At 36.3% G+C, this 18,732-nt stretch overlaps 1 protein-coding gene across 1 annotated transcript in view; it reads right to left on the reverse strand.

Annotated features, from left to right (window-relative positions):
* LOC129356789 (telomerase protein component 1-like) overlaps positions 1-13,053 on the reverse strand; it is a 38,343-nt gene extending 25,290 nt beyond the window's left edge. Inside the window, 17 exon segments of the mRNA XM_055026339.1 lie at positions 439-513; positions 598-716; positions 1,670-1,738; positions 3,018-3,170; positions 3,990-4,275; positions 4,967-5,156; positions 6,006-6,084; positions 6,164-6,273; positions 6,608-6,765; positions 7,230-7,354; positions 7,499-7,570; positions 8,146-8,283; positions 8,367-8,531; positions 9,187-9,336; positions 9,415-9,600; positions 10,286-10,743; positions 12,918-13,053. Coding sequence (XP_054882314.1) covers positions 439-513; positions 598-716; positions 1,670-1,738; positions 3,018-3,170; positions 3,990-4,275; positions 4,967-5,156; positions 6,006-6,084; positions 6,164-6,273; positions 6,608-6,765; positions 7,230-7,354; positions 7,499-7,570; positions 8,146-8,283; positions 8,367-8,531; positions 9,187-9,336; positions 9,415-9,600; positions 10,286-10,741 — 2,531 coding nt within the window. The 5' untranslated portion in view covers positions 10,742-10,743; positions 12,918-13,053.
* Positions 13,054-18,732: the final 5,679 nt, after the last annotated feature.

Genomic DNA, 18,732 nt, shown 5'->3' on the forward strand with positions numbered 1-18,732 from the left:
GGATTATTCTGGAAGAACAGAAAATTATTTTGAATTGATTTTGTGTCATTGTTTGTCAATTGTCTGTATTTATATTGTCTATTGTTCTTTTTTTTTTTTTTCAACTAATAATAAGCCAGCAGTTAAACTTACTTTCCCTTGTCTGTGGTCATTTATATACTTGCTCAATTTCCACTCCAGCAGCCGAATCTAGCACTGGTCCTATTATTGTTGTTTTAACTGTGTTAACACGTCGTGAGTGTTACACTAACATTTTCAAAGTTAGCAAAAGTGCTAAGATAACAATAACCTATTAAGCTCATTAGCAGAGATTAGAATAAAATAAACTTTTTGTTTCCATAAAAAACTGTGGAATACATTCTTGGGTGGAAGCGGGTGTAACAAGGTTTTCAAATTTGCCTCATTTGCTTTTGGATCTAAACTTTTCTCCATTTTTACCTCAAGATTTGCTCACTGAAGCCTCTCAGCACCACATGGTTTCTGTCAAGAGGTTCCTCTGAGAGTTGAACAGGGCTGCACACAGCAGTACAGGATGAGTTCGAACCCACACAGCTTCAGAAACGGAAATCAATGCAGAATGGTACATGAAAAAAATACCTGTCAGACAGGAAGATATTGACACTGAGAGCTTTTTTGTTCTTGCTTTTATAGTTCTTGATGGCCCAAACAAGTTCATTTTCCAGCCAACAGTGTGCGATTGTGATGATGTTATCCACCTAGGAAGAAGGAGTATTTAGCTCTGACTTTATTCAGAATTAAATCCTGGCTACAAACATACAGTCAGACCTGAAGCTGCTGTATAAATTATGCCAGATTACTGCATCAGGCTAGAACTGCAGATAAACTGGCATCAAAGTTAACAGGAGCTTTGATTTTTAATACAATTTTTGCATGTCTAAGTATTTCAGAATAGCTATTGGTTTCATTAAAGGTGATCCACTATGTTCATTGAACAGGTTAGGATAGGTCTATGACAAATTTTGTATTGTATATTTTACAGGAAATCCATCCTTATTTAATGAGATTTCTGCCTATTTTCAAAATAAGCTGTTTTAGGGCATCTGGTCTCTAAATCCAAATAAGTGCCTCCTGGCCACCCCCGTCCCTCATGTGAAAATGGCTGCAGACAGATCCAAAAATCTTGGAAATGCAGAAGTGAAGCCTCCTGCACAACCAGCAAAAATGGAGCAAGTTGTTTTTAGATGGTGAATTAAAAACAAAACATTTGTCTTTTTCCAGCAGCCAAATACATTGATAAAACCAGGTGACCAAATTTGCTTAGATTGCTAGGTAACATGTAACCTAAGCTAGGTAACAGGGCAGTGCCTGCTGATTTGTGAAATTACATTCTGGTGGTTTTTAAAACGGCACATTTTCCACACACGAAACGACATTAACTTATTGTCAAAAAGAGCCGCATGTTTCTTTATTTTGTGTTTCTAGAAGCAGTAAAAACCCAAATGAAAATATAAACATTTGCAAAATGTGAGTTTTGCATAATAGGTCCCCTTTAAATCATGACCAAAAACATTTTAACTGTAATCTAAATCAAAATCTGTATAAAAAAAACCATTAAAAACATTTGGCTCCTTTCAGAACTTTAATATCTGTACTATTTTTTTGTATACCGTGTTATTTTCTTCTGTTCTGTACTTCAAATAGCACATACCTTGTTTTTCTCGGTAAACAGCTTGTAGAAAAAGCTGGTATCCATGTTTCCTTGTCTATTGGTCGATTCCTGCAAAAGAAGTGTCCATACAACATCGTTACCTCTAACAGCGCAACAAGACGTCTGTGCAATCGATGGATAAACTGGCACCAAACTTATGGATTTAATGACTGTTGGTATAAAAGTATCTTCAATTTTCAATTATCTGCAGGACTGGAACTAACAATTATTTTTGCAATTGATTATTCAGACCATTAATCGACTAACTGGTTAAACTGGTTTAACTGGTTAAAATAAAAAAGGCAGACTTTTTATTTATGTACTTAAGCCACTTTTACAAATAGAAAAAAACGAATAATTCAGCTCCTTTTATAAAGCCTTCTATTGCTTCAAATGCAATAAAAGCATTTCTTTACTTGACCATAATTTAGTTATTTCTTCTGCAACAGCTGTTTCATAATTACTATTTTCAATCATAGGACAGCTTTTTATTCCATGTAATTACAGGAAAAGTTTTAAACTTTCACCTTTTATGCATGCAAATATGCCTGTAACTAGTAATTGTTTTAGTAATCGATTATTTTATCAATTATTCTGACAATGAATTGAATAAAAAATATTTACACAATATTAGAAATACAAATGAAGACGCAAATAAATTATTAAATTCCTCTTAAACATTTTATTGCAATAATATAGCATTCCTTTAGCATTAGCAAAGGATGCACCTGCAGTAAAAAAAAAACCCAGACATTTCTGCTTGATTTAGCATCATGACAGTGCAAGGCTCATCTTTTGCTGAATTTCTGGATTAAACCATTGACATTTGGATAAAAAAGGTGCTTAAGAGAATTTATGTCCAGAATTTGAACTAGGTGAAGCTACAACCATGATACATGAGACATTCTGGGTAGAATGTGTTTACAACATATACATTTTGTATACTTTAAACAGAAAATGTATATATATGTTGGCTTAATAACTGCTCTAATTATGTTGTTTGTTCTCATTGTGTATACTCAAATTAACAACTAGTCTAATACTAGGAGAAACAATCATCGGTTGAAAAGCCGTACTTCTTTTATTTAGCTGGAGCATGAGCTAACAACATGAACTACTCTTATTCGAACTCGTTTCTCTATGTAGTTTCCTAGAGCTCCCCTATTGGGCAGGAAACCAAACTACCGTTACTATCGATATACAATAGAAATTAATCTCACAACACTGATTATTTCAGTAATATTATCACGATTCCCCACTTCGCTAACTGGAATCTTCTCTCCAGGTCAGAGTTTTCTTAATGCTACATCTCAGATTTCACGATAACGGAAGCACCAAACATCCTGACCTCCATTTCTTTGGCCAGAGTTCGGGCGTCTTCCAGCAGGACGTCGGATCGCAGCTCCACTTCGTCGTTGCCGCTGTCAGAGGTCCTGAAGAGCCGGCAGTTTTCCGATCTGTTCTTGATCATCACAGCGAGCAGAGCCGACACCTCCGTCATCTGCAGTAGTTCATGAACACGAAAAAACCCTCACTGAACCGATTCTCAAGTCATTCGGTTACTTTGAATCGTAAAAGCTGCTTCCTTAAAGCGATTCGGCTTCTTGATAACATCGTAATGTGTGACATATTTGCGTGACGACGTATCGTGCACGTTCCGTAGTTTACTTTAGAAAATATCCAAGATGGCGTCGCGGCGGAAGCGCTCCAAGATATGTTTATATTTCACAAAAAAGACGATAAAGGTTCGGTTGCAATATGCTCCGCACTTTAATCACAACAAAAAGAAGAAATACCTCCAATATCCTCAAATAGTTGACCAGACAGCCTGCGACCGATTTGTACAATGTAAAATGTTTGCTAAGTAGCTTAGCAACAGTGATGATTCAAGGGGGCGGAGCTTCGAGAGTTTCCTGCTAATATTTGAAATATTTGAAATGCAGATTTAGCTTCGAGAGTTTCCTGCTGTGTACGTGAAACTTCTCTGCATCCTGCTTATTGTATTAACGTTAACTCCATACTCAATGAATAATCTCCATCTCACAATAACATTTACAGTCAGATTCAATATCTTGTAACATATTTATGAAGTTGCATTTCATGTTAAAATGTTCATTTTCCAGAGGACTTCTGATTGTTTATCAAGTTCTAAATGTGTTTTAATGGAATACATCATGGTGCATATTTTGAATTAAAGAGTTTGCTTCCTAATTCAATGAAAATCGAAACGAAAAGCAAAATTGATAATGGAATCGGTATTGATAAATTCTTCTAAATTTCCATCGTAAATCAGGTTATTGTAAAACCAAAAGTCACTCACAGTCGGTGTGAGAGGGTCGTGCTCTTCCTCTTCTTTCCTACGCTTCGTCTTGCCATTATCTTCTTTTTTTTCTTTTTCTTCCTTCGGTTTGTCCAGTTCCTCCAGGCTCGGGGGGATGCAGAAGTCCTGCTTCCTGCTCCAGGACTCGTCGTTCCATGAATGGGCGAAGACAAAGAGGACGGTGTTGCCAGGTAGCGGAGGCACGTTGTAGTTGCAGGAGATCTGGACGGCCTTATCCAGAGCTTTGCGGTAGCGGTCCAACAGGTCGACGCTGTAAAGCCTCTGACTTAAAAACACAAGTCAAAAGATCATGTTTCAACTATATCAGTTTTAATGTTAATTTTTGACACAAATATAATATTTGAAATGCAGATTTAGGACTGGATCTAATAATTATTGTAATAACTGATTGATCTAATAACTGATTTGAATAAAAACTGGCATATTCTGCAAATTTTCAATATCAAAAATACATTAAAACAGTTCTATTCTTTTTTTAAAGAAGGAAATAAACATTTTATTGCCTAAAATGCAATAACAGAATATGTATGCTGTATCATTTGCAGCTAAAGAAATACTTCTAACATCAAATTTCAATTTTTATTTTCAAAGAATTTGGACCAAGTAGAGCAAAAACTTTACTACTTGGGAATTCTGGGTAGAAAATATTTACAAATGTTTTTTTTATTACCATGTAGAAAACAAAATGTTTTTTTTATAACAGCCTTGGCTTAATTACTGCTCTGAGTGTGTTGTACTTTCATTAAATGACCTTTAGTGAGGACTTGAGTAGAGTCTGTGTACTCCAATTAACAATTAATCAATTACTAAATTAGTTAAGATTTTTGCAATAATCAGTTAATCATACTAAATCCAATTAATCACAATTGATCAAAATAGTTACAATTAATCACAATTAATCGTTTCATCACTAGTATCACTCATGTGAAACTTTTACAGTTATAATCTAATTTTACTTGGCTTTTAGAAGCTGGGCCTTCTTGTTCTTGTACAGCCGATAGATGAACGGCACGCCAAGCGTCAGCTTTATCCTCCCCTTCTTACAAGTCTCCCAATCATGGCGGCAGCGCGGACTCTTGGGAACTTTCTTCAGGATGCTCAACAGGATTTCTTTGGCAGGTGGGATCACTTTCTGGGAGGCAGAGGCTAAACGGAGAAGGGGGGGAGAGCGGGTTTAGGTCTTTTCAATCTTTAATGTTGCATATTATGTTCTGTATCTAAACCAAATTCATGAGCAACTTGTAAAAAACTAAACGCCAAAATAAACTGGTGGCTTTGTACGTGCAAACCCACACACTTACATTCTTTAAAAATAAAAGACAAAAAAAAGAACATGATAACTAAAGTTAAAATAAAAACTGCGTAATAGATGCATCTATTTTAAAAGGTTTTCATTAGAAGATTGTTTTGGTTTGTTTACATAAGACATAAATTTATTTTAGTAATCAAATATTCTATCAATTATTCTGATGATTAATCAGATGAAAAAAATGGCACATTCTTCAGATTGTTGCAAACAAGCAAACAATTCATTTAATTTTTAAAATTAGAAAAAAAACTGATAGTGCCTGAAATACTACAACATAGAACTTTTTCAGTGTACGCTTCATCATCTGTAGCAAAAACGAAATAAAATACTGTCAACTAATTTGTTGATTAATAACTGCACAGCAAATGGTGCTTAAGAATTTATTTTTGCAGAATTTGAACCAGGTGAAGCTAAAAATGTCGCTTTGGGATTTCTGGATAAAACATATTTACAGACAAATGTTTAATTTAATCTTAAATGCAAAAACGTATATATTTTTTGTACAGTTTTGGCTTAATTACTGCTTTCAGTGTGCTGTGTGTTGTTCTTTTACTTTTATTTTAATACTATATTAATTGTTTCAGCCCCAATTAAATTAAACAAAGGTGGTAACTGTTTTTGGCCATGTGTTGTATTTAACAACATTTTTTGAAGTTTTAGTTCTTCATATTTATGATGCGTCTTACCTAAAGTACGAAGCTCCAGGATGACTTTGTAAGCAGCGAGGAATCTGAAAGGAAACTGGCGGCTCTGAATGACTGCTTTCTGCAAAAACATCCAAACATCAACATCAGAGACATGTTTTTAATTCAACCGATCTGTGGCTCGTCAGAACGTGTCGCACCTGATTGGTCAGCCTGTGCAGGATCTTTTTGTGATGAGCCTCACTGATTCCTGTAGTGATCATGTTCCTCAGGTTCCTCAACATGGCCATGAACGGCAGAGATCCGCTGTCTGAACAGGAGAAACAAACATTTTTTCCAGGGCTGAGCGTCAAATTAGATTTTAATCAAATTGTATTTCTGAGATTTAACTTTTGAAAAATCTTATTCCAAGATGGCCGCCACAGGGCTTGCCGATATCACCATGAGCTGTGGAAACCCCCCTTAAAAAAATTCAGGATTTTCCAAATTTTAAATCCTCAAAAGCCAAAAAAAAGTTGATTAATCAATAAAACCGATTTATTTCCCAGCCCTGGAAACAAATTAATTTGATTAATCTTTTGTTCTCCTTTTATGATAAACTAGTTGACGCCAACAATGGATGAGTTTGGGTTTCACTTTCAGACCTATGAGCTTCTGCCAGGTGGCGGCCTTGTTGCCCTCCAGACTGACCAGCCGTTCCCACGTCTGCGGCTCTTTGAGCTTCATGCGGCTCCCGGCTCTGTCCGGCTCCCACACGCCTTTTATTCCACTGCGGGTGAACGCCTTCGCATCGCTGGGGTACCTGCAGAAAGTCAGACACAGAGACTTTAAGACGGTTTTCTGCTACTCTCAACATCTATTTTAAATATTTCACCTTAAAAAGGGGCAAATAAATAAAAATATCACCGATAGCAACTTTTTAGGTTTCGGCTTATTGAGTTGTTTTAGGTTGGTTTGGACTAAATTCTAAAATAGTTCCCAAAAAGCTAAATGCAAAATAACTATAACCTAAGTTTAATACAGATTCATACCAAACAAAGTTCATAAATATAAAGTACACTTTGTTTCAGCTCCACTAAATACCCAGTTAGTAATTTAAACGCTAAACATGCAAACTAGGACTCAAATAAGAACCTCTAAAGTTTTTGGGATTTCAGTGCAAACTTGAAGTTATCTGGCTCATTCATCAACTCCAAAATTAAATCAGCTGTGCAATGCAACAGTCTCTGGGTGTCAGGCTTCACCATCAGGATGCGAGCGTCTTACTTTTTCCCCAGGATTGCCATAACAAATTCAGCAGGTTCTTTAATGTGAAGCTTCTTGATCAGCTTCTTTATGCTGAACTCGCTCTGCTTTTTGTCCACCACCTCTCTGCTGCCCTCCATCTGGAACTGAGCATAAATAAAAAATAAAAAAACATCTGCTAGTGTTGGAACTGCAACAATTAATATTAATCAAACTGCGGAAATGTTATTTTACTTTCCATCTATGATTTGCTGCAGTTACAGTAAAAAGTAAACAAAGTGGTAACTTACAAATCTCTTCAGCATTTCCGGGCCAGATTTGAGAAATTTGGCCCATCGTTCGAGGTCTGATTCAGATGGTTTCTGGAAAAAAAAATTTTTTTAATAAAAATACTGAAACCAGAGAGCTGAACCAGTGGAGGACGGTCCACTGATGAGTTACAGAAACAAGTCAACTCCGTTAAAGGGGACCTATTATAAAAATTTAAATTTTTCACACATTTTATGCCTCCATTTAGGTCTCAACTGCATCTAAAAAACAATCACAGAACTTTGAAAAAACAACAAACAAAAATAGTAAGTTACATTTTTTGGGTATTTGGAAAGTGAGCCGTTCCAAATAACTCCTGGTTGTTAAGTAGCTTATTTGGATTTAAAGTGGCAGAGTCCCTAAAACAGCTCAAAATAGGCAGGACTGACCAGACTGAAATCTAATTATCCAAGTAGGATTTTGTATATAAAAAAAAATAAAGCACTACATGTTTTGTAACGAGGAGAGATCTATTCTAACCTGTTCAAGGAAGCATAATAGGTCACCTTTAGTGTAGAAATCAATTAGATTTTAGACAGATTTTTGACCACACTATATCCGTCATAACATACAGTTTTCTCCAAGTACAAAGCTGGCACCTTCTCCTTTATTAAAGTAAGTCGTCTACCTTTCCTTTCGGTTTCTTCCGGCTGTGTTTGCAGCGGTGTTTCCGCGTGTTGTACTTGGCCAGCTGGTACTCGCTGAACTGCTTGAACTTGTCGACCATCGCCTTCTTCAGACACGTCGGAAGGCGCTGCGTGAAGCACTGGAAGAGGGTAAATCGGTTTGTTCAGTTAGAAATGAAGAAGTGGAGGATGGATGGAGAAACTGATGCTGACTCAGACTTACTGTAGAATAGATTCTGACTATTTCCAGCCAATCGGAGGGCAGCTGCACGGCAGCGCAGAAATATCTGCGGAAGTGCGGCTTGGTGGGGTCCAGATTGGCGGCCAGAGCCAATAAAAAGTTTGTGGTGATCCTGATGTTTAATTCTTGCCTGGTGTAAACGGCAACCTGGACGGGAAATGCAGAGCAAACGCACAGATTGATATCACGATATGCATCACAAACCCTATAATCACTATTTGTGGCAATGACGTTGACCTTTGATCTTAAAGGAGACCTATTATGCAAAATTTTTATTTTGCATGTTTTTATACTTCCATTTGGGTTTCAACTACTTCTAAAAACAGAGAAAAAAAAACAGCTTCTTTTTTGGCAATAAATGGTTTTTTGTTATGGAAAATGAGTCGTTTCAAAAATGTGTTGATTCACATTCAATGGGCACTGAGCATGTTACCTAGCAACCCCAACACATTACCTAGCAACCCAGGCAGACCTCCAGTACATTTGGTCAGCTGGTTTTATTCTTGTTGGTTGTGCAGGAGGCTCCACTTCTGCTTTCCAAAGGTGTGTGGATGTATAATTGAGCATTTTTTGGAGCCATTTTCACGTGTAAATTTTGAGTTGGGCAGCTTATTTGGATTTAAAGTGACAAGAAGCCCTAAAAAAGCTCAAAATACACAAACCTGAGCAGACTAAAATGCCATTACCAAGAATGATTTTGTGCAAAAAACATGTTTTAAACATGTTTTATATCACCCACAGGTCTATTAAATGGATGTCATTTAATAGGTTACAAAAGTCAACAAACTGTACAAAGACCGACCTTAAGAAGGAACTCCGGGTCTCGATCAGAAACATCCTTGGCCAGCGCAGTGATTTGGGTCCAAACGCTGTCCTCCGAGTTCCAGTCCGGCTGGCCTGGAGATTTGCTCTTATTGACCAGAGAGCAGCAGACGGCGTTCAGCAGGAGGTACTGAACGACACAGACAGGAATCAGCACCCAGGGGTCAAAGGTGACAACTTCGTTTTTGTTCTTAGATTAAAAAAAGACCTTTTTGTCTTTCAGCTTTTCTAAAGTGGTTTTGTTTCCTCTGTCCAGTTCAGGAAACTCTTCCTGTCTGACGGCGACGGCGTCATCAGGTTTCAGGTTGTCCATTTCTATGACTGGCGTCTCCGTGGCGACCTCAGGGTCGTCTTCATCGTTTTCATCCTCAGACAACATGTTGTCTTCATCCAGCTGCTGACGAAACACAGAACTCAATGCTTCAGAGCACATTTTCAATTATTCTAGAGTTTAAACAAGATAATTACAAACATTTTGTAGAAAGAACAAACTTTTCTCAACAATTATATTCAGGCTAATTTTTCCTTATTTAAGTCAGTTAGAATTATTGAGATTGGTTCAAGTTGATAAATGCCAGAATAAATATATTATTAGTTTTTACAAAGGCAGAGGTCTTTGCAAAAATTACCATGTCTTTAAAAACTGGTTGTAAGTTAATTAAATTATAACATTTAAGGACAAAGAAAAAATTACTAGTTACCCTGCAGGTTATTTAAACTAAAAACAAAACATGTTTATTATGTGATGAGTGAAATAATCTGCTACTAATAGAACTTTTTCTATTGATATTAAGAAGTTATAAGAAGTATTACTACAAGCCTCTGTTTCTTGCTGAAGAGTTTGCAATAGAAAATAGACCAAAAAGTTGGTAAGATTTGTGTTTTTTGCAGTGATTCTACCTACGACTAAAGAAAATGTATGTAAACAATAGAAGAAAACAATTTTAAAATGTTGTATTTTCTTCATCTTTATAATTCTGAAATTATAAATAATGTAAATGAACTAAAACACAAATCATTAGGCTGATTTATAGTACAGTTAGAATTTCTAAATAAGAAATAGAGTTTTTTTTCTGTACCACGCTTGTTTCTTCAAAGGACGATTGCATCTCTTCTGATATTTCCTCCTCTTCTTCTTTTGCATCATTTCTCTTTTCTCCATCTTGTTTCAGGAATGAAGGAGGACCAGCGAAGCGATTCAGCAGAGAACCCCCGGTCAGCGATGAGGAGACCAGAACGTTGGAGGCGACAGTGGAGGTGAAGGTAGAAGTACGACTCTGATACCCAGAGGAGAGGATTTTGTTCTGGGTGCTGAGGAGAGGAGAACTGCTGGAGGAAGAGGAGGAGAGCAGAGAAGAAGAAGAGGTGGAGGACAGGCTGGTTGGCTGAAGAGACAGAAGGGAGGAAGGATGAAACAGCGACGATGTCATCGGTGACACCTGGGATAAAATTTTATTCTCCAAACTTGGAGGGCAATAGTTGGAGGTCTGACTTCCTGAAGCCGCATTCAGCTGCTGCAAGGCCAGCGCCTTCATTTCTGCAGAGAGACACAGAGAGTAAAGCATTTACATGTCCTTACTCCCACAAACATTGGTGCAAATACCAAGACTATCGATGTCCGCGCCTTGTTTGCCACAGTTAGCAGGTTAATAGTCCCTCCTGTGACTGTAGCATCTGAACTTCACTCTATCAGGGCCCGCAATCAGTTTCCCAACTTCTTTGCAGAAAATGTAATAAGATGAGGGTTAACCTGCACAGCAACATGACAAATGGACACAAAATGGCTAAATTTCACCAGTCAATTAAACTCTTCTTCCTGCAGTCTTGATATTCTACCCCAACCTTCTTAAAGGGGCAGTGTTATGTGTTTTCCAGGCACATTGCACCAATTTATAACACAATCAAGTAACAATGTTACCTTCAGTTGTTATAAAAATGCTATGTCAAATATGACTTGAAAAAAATTTTACTTTGTGATTTAATCCTTTGAAATTGGGCCTCTGTCCCTTTAAAAACTCCAGCTCTTTCTGAAACTACCTTCAGAAAGTCGTCACTAAAAGTAGCACCTATAATGAGCTCAGCATTTCCACCAGGTGTTTGCTAATTGCTGCTGGCTAGTCTGAAGGGGCTGAGTGGGTGATGGACTCTGTGAGCCAAAAGCTCAGAAGCTTGCAAACTGCAGCTCAGAGGAGGAGCTACAACTCGAGGGTGGAGCCAAGTTCACCCAGGCGTTTTGTACCGCTGAATGGTGGCCATGGAGATTCAAGGATTTCTCAAGAAATTTAAGCAAAACTCCAGGTACGTTTTTGATGAGAAAATAACATTAAAACATGATGTAAGGGACTAAAAGTGCCTTTGAGGTTTGAAAACATTGTTTACTGCAACTTTATTCCATACGTTTACTTTTTATTTTCTTTAATTGTAAAGTTTATATTTCTTGCTTTGTAAGCTTTTCTGTTTATGGGTTTTATTTTTTGTTTTTGATTAAGTTTGTGTCTATTCTCTGTTCTTCTAGGTTTCCAGTAAAGCACTTTGATAAACTCTTTGTATGAATGTTAGGGCTAAACAAATAAAATTGTCTTGGTTTCACAAATAAAATCCAAATTATTTGACTGAAACTGAGGTGTTTAGCAAAATAAAAGCAATAGTTTTGGTTGTAGATACACAAGGTTGGTGACGTGCAGCTAAATATGCGTCTGCAAAGCATTAAATCAGGAGCCTGAACAAAAATGCAAGTCACTCCCTTTTGGATTTGTAAAATAAACATTTAGAAAGCCATTCAGCGTTTTTCCTTCACAAATTCCCACTACTTTGTGTTGGTAATAACAGGAAATCCCAATAAAGTTTTGTGACTGAATGTGTTGAAAGAGGTCAAAGGTGATTGGAGCCACTCCTTGCGTAGATATTGTGAAAAGTCAGAAACAATACAGCATATATTTTTAGAATATAATAGATATACTCAAGAAAGATAGATGTTAATCAAAGAGTTAAATAGGAATAAAACTAAATTGGATATTAGAAGTTTGTTACAAAAGTCGTCTGAAGATGTAGTATTCAACAGCATATTCAGCTTTCTTAGGAGGACAGGTATTATGGAAAGATTATAGTGGTTATACATCTGGTCCATACTACAGTCTGGAAGGTGGCCGTAACGCACCTAAAAGTTGTTTGACAACTGCCATAAACCAAAAAGAAGAAGAAGAAGGAGCCACTCCTCCAAATCTCAGCTCTGCTGCATTATTTCTGCTGATTGGACAAACAGTTAACCTTTTGAGCAATAAAATTATTAATTTAAGCCTAAAAAAGAGATTTTATAGGGGTGGGCAACTTCAGGCCAAATCCTGCAGCTTTTAGATGCGTCTCTACTTCAACACACCTGAGTCAAATAATGAGGTCATTAGCAGGTTCTGGAGAACCTGACTGCACTGAGGAGGTGACTCAGCCGTTTGGTTGAAGTGTGTTGGAACAGGGAGAATCTAAGAGCTGCAGGACTCCGGCCCTGCAGGACCAGGATTGCCCGCCTTGCACAACCTGTTTTTAAAAGTTGACTTTCTGCAAGCATAGAAATGATTTCGGGAGTCGAACAAGATTCTCAAACACACAACTAAGTTTCAGATGCATCCAGTGCTTCACATCATAATCACTTTGCATTTGAAACCAATGAACAGAATAAATAAAGGCGTGGCGGTCAGCCGACAACAGGAAACTCACCAAACACCGAAGAATCAAGCTCCACTTGAAGAGGACGGACTCTAATCTAAAATATCTGGACACAAATTATGTTTTCCACAGGAGTCCAGCTGTAGTTTAGTATTTCTAAAAACCAGAAGTAGAAGGGTCTGGTGACGCAATTAGCTTTGCTACGTCATACGTTGCTTAGGTGCGCACCATAACTCCGCCCACCCGGTCCGGGTGGACGGGGTTAACCTGAGTGTCTTCTTTCAGATTTACATAAAGTAATTAATAAAGTCAGGTTAATCAGCATGTTATGATCACTTACATACCATATTGTTATTATTGTTATTGTTGTTGGTAATTTTATGATTTATGCATCTTTATAGCAGCACATTAATAGAGTGATCAAAGACTACTTTTTTTTTATCTTTTAGAAAAATATGTTTTTCCCCTATGAAATATATTGATAACTTACTAAAAAAGGTTTACTTTGATTAAATGTGTGAAGGAAAGAGAACTTCCAGGCACTATTCAGTATCAATTTATTTTTATTCTTTAATATGGTTTATTTAATAGTTACAGGTTTTTATATACGACCATCTTAGATTTAGGTGAAATACATTTTCACTTAAATTATCATTTTTTGGCCTTTCCCTGTATCTCTGCTATGGTCGGACAAATTTACTTCCAGAACCCAATACTATTTATTTAATAGAGTTATATGCACAGAAGTGGGCGTGTATAATTCGACATGTTTTGAAACCAGATCCGCCCAAAAAAAAAAAAAAAGAAAACATAACAAAAACCCCCGGAAAACTCCTCCCACACCATCTTGCCATCACTTCTGTCCGAGTCTTCCACCGGCGGATTGTTAAGAAGCGTATGCAGTGATTGAGCTGTATTTATTTATAACTGGCTGTGATTTACATTTTCTAAGCTGCGCTTTGCTAACAACCAAACACATACAGGTTCGTAAATTTATAAAATGCTCGTTCGAATAAAGTTATAAATGCTCAGATGGACAAATGTCCACTGGGAATCTTGTTTTGACCCATCTGAGCTTCCGTAGCCCACATATTGTTTTCATTTAGTAAAAGTCCTTTTTTTCACATCTGACGCCCTAAAACCAATTCAAGGGGAAAATAAAGGAACTGGAATTACCCCGCATCAGTGCCTAAAAGATAGAAAAAAGTAATAAATTATAACCAAAACACTTAAAAAAACAATTACATTTCTGAGTTTCTAAAGTTGAAAAATTACTAGGAAAAAACTGCAATTTTGAGAATCTCAGAAATTTTCTAGAACAAGGGAATTTGAGTTTGAAAAATCAAAAATGTAAGTTTTTTCAAGCAAATTTGACATTTCAAATTCAGAAATTTGTAAGTTTTTTTAATAGAAAATTTCTGAGATTGTTGGTGGAAATTGGCAGGACTGTACCTACATTTTCTAAAAAAGCATTCATTTATGTGGCATTCATATCTCATTAAAACCTGAATAGAATACTGAAAACTATTTAGAAAACTTGCATATGGTGAACACATCTCAGCTTGGTTAGCAAACACTAACCCACACAACAAAACTTCGAGCTCAAGTCCTTTAAAACAAATTAGTTTATTCATAGATGTCAACACTGAAGAAAAACAATTCATTAATGCTTTACTTCTTTGGCAATGATGATTGAAAAAACAGTATATCCCCATACCAACAGTCAACCTGTTATTATTGTAAAGCTTCAAGTGCACAACCTTCTCTTCATATTACACAAATAATACATTTTACTTAGAAGAGGAATAACTTGAGAAAATACTTCCAAGTAAAAAGTATTTGGTAAAAAAAAAATAAAACAGTCAAATACTGATGTTTGAGCTTATCAGTTAAAATGAAGTAAAACAAAAACATATGTCATGTTCTGTGCAATTTTTTGCATTTTAAAGAAGAGAAGATTTACAAATAATAAAGTACAGACATCAGACAAACATTTAAAAATTGCACAGTACAGCAGAAAATGTTTATAATTTAGCATGTAAACAATTTTCTGTATGTTCACATTTTCTCCAAAAGGCACAGCAGGTCAGTAGCTAAAACATTTCATCAGAAAAATACATTTTTGATCATCATAAAAAAATACTGAAACATTAAAGCTTAAGTTTTGGTAATTTTTATGACATGTTTTAACTACCAACATTTCCTTACAGTTTAATGAGAAAATTTACGACAAAAAAATAAAATAATGCAAAAAAAAAATACATATTAAGGTTCTCTGACTTCAACATTCCCGGTCAGAAACGACCAATAAGAGTCGAGAGAATGATCTTCGTTCTGTTAACAAATATTGCTGGTTTGCTACAGCTATGCTAAAGGCAAAGAAAAAAACGAAAGTTACAGAAAAACTAATTTCTGGCGTTCACGAGGGCAGGAGCCCTGCAACAGACTGGAACATTAGCTGGAGATAAACACCAGTACCTCCCAACCCCACTAGGAACAAGGGTAGATGGATGGATGAGGGCAGGAGCTGTGGAAAGATAACTGAACCGCAGCAGAGAGTGAAGAAAGGGAGCTGGGAAGTGTGCTTGTTCAAACTTTCAGGCTAAGTCTGTGGTTTTCTCTGCAGCTTTTGGTAAATCTGCAGAGTTTTCCTCCATTAGGAGATTGACCTGATCCTCAGAAATGAGGCGGGGAGCTCTGTTGTTAGAAAGAGGCAGAATGGTTGGAGAAGTTGATCCAGAGCTCACTGAAAAACATACAGGTCCTTTCTGGTCTTGGGAAGTAGCTGAGGACTTGCACTGGGGACAGAAATGTTGACAATTTTATCAGTTAGCATTAATAATGGCATTGCTAACTAGGTCGGATAATTATAATGAAGAAGAAACAAGACTTTTAAACCGCAGGATTAAATCATTATATTCACTGAACTATGATCCAGACCCACATCTTGGTGTCCCTGACATGCATTTGCATTATTATTTCTCTTTATGATGCAATAATGACATATATGGACTCACCTTCTTTCTACAGCACCATACAGCAAAACCAGCAGCAATAACAACTTGCTGGACCAACTGCTGCCCCACTAACAAGATAAGGGAGAAGAGCTACAGCAAGAACAGCAACAGCATCATGGTTTGCAGACCCTAAAAAGAAAAAACAAGAGAATATAAGAAAACAGATCCAACATGATCTAAACCCCCAGTAATGTCTTGATGTCCAATCCGCCTGATTTCAGCAGCTGAATAATCTGATCAGGATGGACGCAAATTCTGCAGAGTCCTACCAAAAACCTACTCATTGGATTCAGGTGAGCTAAAGCAGAAATACATCTAAACTTTTGGAGACATCAAGAGTTTAATTAGTCCCTGTTCTAATTTGATCTGAAAATGTCTGGTGGAGAACAGAGGTTATGTTACTAAGCAGCAATACATTTTCCAACTGGTTTAAACCAAAATGCTTTTTACTCCTCAGTCTTGCTTCCAGATCTGGAACAGGATCATTGCTGACCTGGGTGCTATGGCTACAATCAAATTATTAACAGAAGTTTTTAAAACATTAAAGCAAAATGAATCTGATAGGATTGTTCTGCAGATTGCACATATTTGGGTTTTGACTTCTCTATAGCATGTTTTCTTTAAAACCTACCTTTAACTGTAACGTTGTATTCTTCCAGTGGCCCATGAGTGTCTCCTGCGCCCGATACAGAGTAAACTCCACTGTCGGATTTTTGTAGATTCTTTAATTTAAAAAATCCTTCATTTCCAAAAATTTCAATTCTTCCAGTGTCGTTCTTCTCCACTGTAGGTTTGCCACTGGAATTAGACACCACTAATATAACTTTTGAATTATACTTCACGTATAAAGTGTGAAACTTCTTAAGAATGTCTTTTTTGGTGACATTAAGAAGCAAATCTTCTCCAATCTTCACAGAAATATCAATCCCAGCACCTGTGAAACACAACAAAAGGCTTTAAAACAAAACTGAATTCATAAACTCTTTATCCTATTAGTTTGTGACTCAGTTTTTTTTTAAAATTTGTTTACTAAACGAACAGATCAAATGTTTTTCATTGTTAGAAAAACACTGCTGACTCAAGAAGCTAAATAAAAACAAACAAAAACAAATAAGATAATTATTTACCTTTAACATTGTCCAGAAGAATTTGATTCACAAACACAATCAGAAGAAAGACCTTCTGCATCTTGTCACAATGAGGTCGAGTCTGATGATATATTTCAATGGATAAAACAAAAACAGTTGAATATATAGATTACAAAACATTTAACATATTTAAATAAAAAAACCAAGTTGCAAAAAATAAATATTCAACATATTATTGTTATATTTAAGTGAAGGTGGCGTTTAAGATAAGCAGGTCAACTGCATTTATCCAGCAGGTTCGATCATTTCAGCATTTTTAAACTACAAGTCTAAACTTTTTATTGCAATTACCTCAAGTCAAACCCTGTAGGATTAACAAAAGTCAGAGTGAGTGAATGCTAAAACAAAAATATATTAATAAAAAACACATAGAAGAGGCAACATCAAATAACATGCTTCAAAATTATGTTGCTATTATTACTGTCGCCAGCAACAATAGGTCATAAACATAATACTTCATGTTGACTAAGGAGCCGAAAGTATGTAAAGACAAATGATCGAGTGAGTCCTGGATGATTTGTAGATAGACAATATTAAAAAGTTATATTAAGCCCGCAAAATGTCATTACTTAAAAACAAGTTGGTGAATTTACATTTTCTTTGCATTTTATATAATACATTTTAAAACTTTATTATAGACAGAAAACCGGCGAAACGTTTCTTTGTCTGTTATTAATATGAAATTAGTTTTTAAATGCCCTAAATACTGAATGGAGAAGTAGAATTATCGCAAGTATTTATGACTGACACTGGTTAACTACGCCCCCTTCCTCTGATTGGTGGAAAGAGCTAGCATGTTGTGCTATACCGCTAGTAAAACTATGGATAAACAATTGAGCTAGCTCCGATGTTTAAATAAACTGCTCCTTAAAACACAATTTCCTACGGAAACGTCTAAACACCCGCTGTTAGCTCAGTGCAGAAAAACGAACCTCTTTGCACCTTAAAGCTGTACCGGCTTCACCGGGTCCGGCGTTATGCCGAGCTCCCGTCCTGTCCTCCTGACGTTAAAACTGCTTCTTCTGAGGTCACCAACACGCTTCTAAAGTAGCTTTTCCAAAACAACTTCGATAATTTAATGAATAAAAAGTTGCCTCAATAGGTTCTTCTTATTTCCTTTTTTTATAGAGGTTGGCAAACAACTTATAGGTGCATTAGCGCTGTGGAAATGGGGAATGCGAGGCGAGTAAAAAACTGGCGAGTCAGATGGAGCAAGGCTTGTTTCCGCTTGGTGACTGCCAACAAACGACGTTGCCTAGCAAACATTCAACAAAACAATGAAAAAAAGATTAAACAAAACTAAATTAGAGAGAACAAATTTTCACCAGTCAAATTTTCTTTTAAGATATCTCGAAATGAATTGGAGTCACCTTTACTTTTTTTTCTATTTCAGATATCTATAACACTCTGAGTAGTCAGAATGACATTACTGATATCTTGAATAATTATTCTGTTTAGTCAAAATGAAAAATTGTTACATACAATTTTGTGAAATTTCAACAAAACAATGAAAAAAAGATTTTTGTAAATGCATATTTTCAGCTTGGAAATGGGATGAGAGTAGAACTTTTAGCTAAGAGAAAAACAGTAGATTATTGAAGGTGATTTAAATTTAATATACAAATTACTTCATTTCATTACAGTGTTAAACTTGACACAAGATATAAAACTTGACCCAAAAACTTTTGGGTCTCACTGATC

Source organism: Poeciliopsis prolifica, unplaced genomic scaffold (genome assembly GCF_027474105.1).
Source record: "Poeciliopsis prolifica strain line A6 unplaced genomic scaffold, Auburn_PproV2 SCAFFOLD194, whole genome shotgun sequence".
Classification (NCBI taxonomy): Eukaryota; Metazoa; Chordata; class Actinopteri; order Cyprinodontiformes; family Poeciliidae; genus Poeciliopsis; species Poeciliopsis prolifica.